Here is a 7,504-nt window from a genome sequence, read left to right as displayed (position 1 = left end):
GAGGCCCGTCTACTAGAATGCTGAAGTTTTGCGTGATTGTCTTTGCTACTTCAGCCCTGTATGCTGAAGTTACGCGAAAAAGTGGGTACGCTTGCAATTTTTTTTGCAAAGCGAGCACAAGTTAAAACGTGACCCAAAAAGCGGGTATAGATGCAAATGCCCCTATAATATATGTCTTCTATAACAGTATTTTACTACAATAACCAAAAAACGTCGGAACAAATAAAGTTATTATAAAGAAGTTTGACCGTAAATATTTCCTATATGAACCGTGCATAAAACTTATCCCGGCTGTCATATGCTCCTTTTTCTCCCAGTCTGTCTCAAATTAAAAAGTAATCTTGAAATAAAAATGACAGTTCCTTTTTCCAAATTTTCTCCTTCACTATAGTACACTTAAAAAGAAGAGGACTTGCCCCAAACAAAACTGAACAGAATGCAAAATTTTAGCCTAAGATAAAAACCAAATGCAATTAGGACAAATTGCCACCACTTTGCTGCCACAAATTGATGATATCAGTTGCTTGATTAAGCAAAATAATCATCTGTTTCTGTGATATCCATGGCTTGCTCTCTAGTGTTGTTTTCAGCTCCTCCCATGCATCTTTCCTTGGCCAAAAGAAATATGGACTCAAAGGTACAGAACCATGTCCTGGTAACACTTGATCAAGACCAAGTCCTATGTTCTTCTCCATCCATATGAACTTTAATACCAGTCTTGGCTTCTCAATTACCTTTTTCTTAGAATCAGTCTTCTGCAAAAATCAAGAATTCAACCATAAAATCCTATCCTTTTGGCTCATTGTCATAGGCGAAACTACGATGGATTATGTGAGTTCAACTGAATCTATTATTTTTGTTTGAACTATATATGCATAGATGTAGAGCAAGTTCAAAAATATTGTAATGAAAGGAACATAGGTGTTTGTTGCTAGTATTTGACTAAATAGGATTGTCCAGTTCCTGTAGAACGTATCACTAAAATACCCCAAGAGGGGGATAAGGCTAAGCGGAGCAAAAAGAATTTTTCATGACATGGAAAATGAAAACTATTTTTTCCCACACGAAATTTGTGAATAGGTGATTAACTGATAATGAGCAAGGAATATCCGTCTTTCTGCTTATACTAAGTATTTGATGTGTTCAACACGTCAATTGAACCATAATTGTAGACACAAAGCAAAAATAATACACGTGAAAATATACTAAAACGTCAACATATATTAAATTCCGAACCCATAATATCAAAAATGCAATTGATTCAATCATAAGATATTAAAAATTAAATTTATCAACTTCAAATTCTGAATCCGCCTCTCTCTATATATATAGACGTAAAATATTTAAAATTTACTCTCATATATAATAAGATTGCATTCATGTTGAAATATCATTTTCGGCTCGAATTATAAAAACATGCTGGAAAAAACATTAAAATGGATTTGCCTGTAGTCATTCTAATAGATTTTAAATTGTGAAATTCAAAGGGTTGATATTTACCTCTATTTCTTGAACAACAGAGTCTGAAATCTCAGCTGTAACTGGTTCTGTTTCAGTGGCAGCTGAAGCAAAAAGCTTATGGATACTTCTTGTTGGTTTGGTTTTGTAACTAAGAATGGAAGATGAAACTGTGTTGTTTACAGAGAAGGAAGAACATCTGAAGGATTTAACAGAGGGATTGTGGGAAGGTAAAGAAGGGATAGTAACACTGGTTTTCAAGCTAGATTGAACTGACATTGTTAACATGCTTTCTTCTGTGAGAGAAATGGGAAATGGGAAAATGGTGGCCTTAGAACTGTGTAGACTTGAGATGATAACAGAATGGATAAGGTAGTAGAAGAACTGAAAGAATGAATAAAGGAAGAAGTTGAAATGGGCTAGAGGCCCAAAGGGAACCGGTTTGGGCTGTGAAATTTATGGGATTTCGGCCCAAAGGAAGTAATGTTACTATTTCGAGAAATTTTCATAAACCACTATCTTTTAGTAGTAATTAGTCATCTATAGATATCATTTGCCATATTACGAATTATAGATACTTTTTTGGGGGTTATAAGATGTATTTGATGTATTTAAGCTATTGTATTCATGAGTACATTAGCAAAAATAAGCGTGAATCAGGGAAGTCCAGCTAATCAGTTGTTGTATTCGAGTGTATTCGACTGTATTCATGGAGTGAAATATGGGGTTACAGCTGGAAGATTATTGTATTCGACTATATTCGACTGTATTCACGGGGTGAAAAAGGGGATTACACTATTTTTAAAACGGAAAGTGAATCAATTAACATAATAGACTCCTAATACAACTCAACAAACTCAATTATAACACACAAATTTTGTATTTTCAGTTATAAAAAAGATTCTCAACCGAAAATACCCCAAAAATATAGCAATTTTCAGAGAAATTATATAATACATTTGAATACATAAATTATATTAATTTAAAAAAACATAAAAAATTCCTACTATTTTACATACTTTTAGTGGTCGTTTGGTAAGAGGGATTAGGTGGGATGAGAGGTGGGATAAAATTTATACCTTGTTTGGTTGGAGGTATAAATTAATTCCAGGATAAAATTATACCTCCAACCAAACAAGGTATAAATTTAATCCCACCAATTATCCTATCTATCCCATCTTATGCCATCAAATGTGGTATTATTTTATACCATATCTCAAGTGGTATAAATTAGTATCGGGATTATAATCCCAGGATTATAATTCCGGTACTATTTTGTCCGCGTACCAAACGCCCCGTTAGGGGCTGTTTTGGTTACGGGGATTAGGGGTTACCCCAGTATACAATTTAGGTTTTTTTTTTTTGGGTAGAAATGGCATCAGATAGCCACTCTAAAGGGCTGTTATTTAGGAATTAACTAGTGTATCCTGAATTTTGGTTTGGCATTTTAATTTTGTAGGACAAAAATGTCTTGAATTGTCCTGAAGTTAAGATTTTTAATTTAAAATTTCAGGACAAAATAAATATTGGCTAATATCTAAATAGCATACCTGAGAACGACTATCTGTACAATTGCCCCTAATTTTTTTAGTACTTGATAGAGAGTATCAGCTAAAGCCAGTATAAGATTTATACAAAATTATGGGATTATCTATGGCCTTGTTACTATCATGGATTATAATCCTAGGACTATAATCTTGGGATAACCTTGCTTTGAACCAAACGACCCCTTGATACTTGCCATATTTAGCAACATTATGGTGTCCAGGCCAGTTCCTGTGCGCATCGACTATTTTATTGGATATCTGCTACCTCCTATTAGCATAGGTATTAGGTTACTCTGCCACTATTCTTAGGTTCGTCGATGGGAAGAAATTACTTAACATTTTTTGTCAATACTGGAATTTAGTAACGTTAAGTTGACTGATCAAATTATCAAATTGATCAATATTTGATTACAAAAGATGTCGTGTGATTTTGATGCAATAAAATGAACGTTGAGTGGCTATCCATAAAATTAACTCCTAATTTTAACAAAATAATAGCAAAGAACAATTGAAAGAACAAATATTTGAGTGGCTTCTTTCGTATCGATGTTTGTAATAACAATTGAAAAAAGTAGCAAAGAGGCATGAATTTATCTATAAAAACCTGAAAATGAAGTTCATAATAAAGACTATTCTTCTAATGTCATTTTCTTCATTAGTAAGAGACGACTTCTAATGTATGTCCATGCGCACAACTCATTCCAATTCTTGAAAAACCATCAATTGAGTTTCTCACGATTTTGACAAAATCACATAATAATAAATAATATTAGTAAGATTATCAAAGAGAAAATGAGTACAAATATGGAGACAACCAATTCAATCCACCTCAATCCATACTCATCTTGCCCTTTGCTTACACAAAAGTATATATTTATCAGATGACGCTTGGTTTTAATTTCCCAAAATTAAGGGCTATCTAGGTCTTGTCAAATGAATTGATGTGCTATAGGTTTATTTTCTCAACCATTCCATGCTATGTTATGCTACTATTTATTTTAAGTTATATTTTGTAATTAAGGAGAATCGTGATAAACGTTTTCCTTTTAGGAAATCGATTTCTGGATTATTTTCCAGTGTTTGGTAGTATATATAAAATTAAAGCAACATATATATGTAATGGTACATGATGTGGAAAAATGTATGCGGACTGTTTGACTCAAAAGATATTAAAATCTTTTTGAGCAATCAATCAAAAATGAAGGGGTAAATCTTAGTCAAACTTAGTTAATTCCAGATCGAAAGATTTGATAATGAAAATCGCGCAAGTGATGAAAAAAATATCAACAATCTTATTAAGATTCAACATCACTCGATGAGAAAAAAGAATTACAATTGTTTTTTCTCTTAGGATAGAGGAATGGAGCTTTTCTTTTGATCTCCCTTCTGAGGGAATCCAGAAGCCTCCTTCTGAGGGAATCCAGAAGCCTCTTCTATCGAAAGCCTTCCTTGGCTATATATAGTCGAAATCCCTTTACCCTCAATGTGACTTGACGCGTTTTGGTCAATGGTGCATTCTGGTCGTAGCTTTAGGCGTTGCTCTTTTCGATTTGTCGGGTATTTCAGAGGAGAAATGGAGTGGACTCTGTTGACTTTCACTACCCGATTACTGAAAAGGGGGTCGTGGGAAACCTGGTCGTGGTGGTCAAATTTTGACCAATACAATTAGTCCCTCCGTCTGTCGGGGTCGTCCTTTGTCGGGCTCGACAGACAAATCGTGTTTGTAGCGAAGTCGATAAAAATCTAACCTCCAACTTTCCACTCCTTAGTCGCATTCTATGGACTTTTTTTGGCGGAGTGGAGGTGTTCTTTCGATACTCGTGGACCATTGTGATGGTTTCGGAATCGAAATGCCGGTTTGCACTGAGGTCATTGGTTCGTGGTTGCCACCATTATGACACACGTTTCTGGGAAACTGAAATATTTCGTGCCCTATCAGATTCAAATGGCGATTATTGGGTTTCGTGCTCGGGGAAGTTATGTCCCTTATAAATAGGGGAATTTGTTATTTGATTGATTCACTTCATCATTTTTGTGAGAGAATTCTTCAGATATTGCCTTTTCTGATACCTCGAATTTCTACTTACCTTCTTGCTCTCTGAAACCTTTCGTCTCTTCTTCTTATTACTTCTCTTGGCGAGTTTTATGCTAAAAATGGCCGGCGATTCTTCTCGCGATGATCTTCCTGCCGCTAATCTGTTACCAGAGAGCCCTGTTCAGATCACCGAAGAGGTAGATGCGGTGGAGGATGAGGAGGTTCCCTCGGTGGATGAGATTCTGCCTCGCCCCGGGAGGGATGCGACTGAAATTAGTTTCGGCGGTGGAGCGGAGCCGGAACCCGTCGCTTCCATTGTTAGAGAAAGTAGGATTGTAGATTTTAGGGAACGGTGGGGAATCCCTAATTACGTCGAGATACGGCCGGCAGAGAGGGACGACAGAGTTCACTTTGACCGTCCCGGATATTGCGTGTTCTACGCCTACCCCTTCATTGTAGGGTATACCCTTCCTCTTCCCATGTTGGTGGTAGATTTTTGTCGTTACTACGAAGTGTGCCCCGCTCAGCTTTCGCCTTATTTGTACAAGTTGTTTCTTATGCTGCTCAAGTATGTAGAACTTGCCGGTCGTGAGGTCACTTTGGGCCATATGCTTAACATTTTTGCTCCTCAACTGATTCGCGGTACGATGATTCACGCATGTCCTCGGGGGTCGAGGGGTCTGGTGGTGAAGATGGACGATAGAACCAATCGTTGTTTCTATGAGAATTACTTTTATGTGCGGATCAAGCACATTGTGGCGGACCCGACGGGATTCCCCGTGAGATGGAACTTCGCACGTAAGTTTGTGTCTTTAATTAATGAAATGTTTGACCATTTTCTGCGGATGCTAAACCGTCTCATCTTTTGCAGTTGAGAGATTGCCCCCACCTATCAAAGGGATTCGTGAATGGGTAGAGGCCATTCTTCCCCATACAGTGGGAGTTCACACATGGTCGACCTTTCACGAGAGGTTCGGACGCAGGCCTCTTATGGGTGAGATGATGCCTTCATCTACAGTTCTCTCTTTTTTCTTTTGTTGTTTAGTCTCTTATGCATCGTTCGTCGTTACCAGGGAGGGTGCGGAGAGCAAGGGCCCCTCAGCTAGCTTTTCGTCAGCCGGCCGCATCCGCTCGCCTTGTCGCCGTATCCACCGTATGACCTTCGTCGAGGGCTGCTTCAGTTGAATCTGCGGCTTTGGTTACTCCAGTGAGGGCTACTTTTCAGGATGAGGTCCCGACCAGTGTTGTCCGTCTTACGAACGAGTCACCGTCGACTGGAGAGGAAGATGGTCCGTCGAAGAGACGGAGAGTAGAGTTTGAGATGGCGCCCCCGACAGTGATTCACCTGGACGACTCTCCCCCGACGGGCTCTGGAGAAGGTGTTGTTATGGCTCCTCCCGTAGAGGCGGAGCAAACTGTTGAAGTTGTTGGTTCCCGTGATCAACGATCAGAAACTCTAGTCGCTGTCTTGGCTTAACCAGAAGTCCCTGTTGTAACTGATGATCAGCACATTGTCGTGGTAGAGAACCAGACCTTTGGCGTTGTTGTTGTGACTTCAGACGTGCCCTCATCTTCCGCAGCGGATCGTGCTCCTCCTTCAGTAGTGAAAATGGGAAAAGGTGTGGTGGTTGACGAGTATGAATCTGAGTCAGACCTGGATCCTGATGATGTTGGGATGTTCGAGGAGGGCCTTACTCATTCGGTGGTTCATGCGGGGGGCTCGACCCGTATTCTTCAGATCCCTTCAGGCGTTAATCTCTTGGCGGAAGGGGAGGATATGTTGCCGCAGTTCAGCCTGTTATGTTCAGAAGCTGAGAATGACTCCCTTCGGGATACCCCTGATGCCGAGTTGAGGGATGAGGTGGTCGTCATGGGCTTGAGGGTACGTTGCATTTGGTTCTCGCTTTAAGCTTTCCCCTTGTTTGAAAGCCTTAGTTTAACCCCGTTTTTATGAGTTTTCAGACTTACATGGTGGAAGTGGAAAGCATTCGTAGGGCTAACGTCCGGGTAGGGATTTTCTTGAAGATGCTGGAGAAGTACCGTCGCTACCATGACAGATGTCGCGAGATGCACGAGCGGCTGAGAACGAATCCTCGCAACCGGGCTCTTGGCAAGGAGTTGGAAAAAAGGGATCAGGAATTAATGCAGACAATCCGTAGCAAGAGCGAACTCAAGGAGAAACTCCGCATCAAGGACGAGGAGCTTGAGTTGGGTAGGGGAATTGCGGCGGAGTGTGAGCATTTGTAGGGCAGGTTGAGGTTGATGCAGTCAAAGATGGATCAGAACTAGGTTAGGGTCGAGGCGATGAGCACGGAATGGATGAAGAAATTGACTGCGATGGAGAGCAAAGTCGCCGGTTTGGAGAACATTGAGAGAGCTTGGTCTGAGGCTTTGGCTAGGGCAGCGGCCTTGGAGGACACCATCTGCGTACTCCAATCTGAACAGGAGTCAGGGAGAGCGACAA

At 39.8% G+C, this 7,504-nt stretch overlaps 1 protein-coding gene across 1 annotated transcript; it reads right to left on the bottom strand.

Annotated features, from left to right (window-relative positions):
- Positions 1-216: 216 nt before the first annotated feature.
- Positions 217-1,821, bottom strand: LOC104213921 (small ribosomal subunit protein cS23z-like). Its single transcript, XM_009763485.2, has 2 exons — positions 1,501-1,821; positions 217-755 (listed from the first exon to the last, which is right to left on the bottom strand). Exons 1-2 carry the CDS (start codon positions 1,744-1,746, stop codon positions 474-476), a joined length of 528 nt encoding a protein of 175 aa, XP_009761787.1. The 5' UTR covers positions 1,747-1,821; the 3' UTR covers positions 217-473.
- Positions 1,822-7,504: the final 5,683 nt, after the last annotated feature.

This window comes from Nicotiana sylvestris, chromosome 10 (assembly GCF_000393655.2).
Source record: "Nicotiana sylvestris chromosome 10, ASM39365v2, whole genome shotgun sequence".
Taxonomy (NCBI): domain Eukaryota; kingdom Viridiplantae; phylum Streptophyta; class Magnoliopsida; order Solanales; family Solanaceae; genus Nicotiana; species Nicotiana sylvestris.
This window is presented reverse-complemented; position numbering and strand designations above follow the sequence as displayed.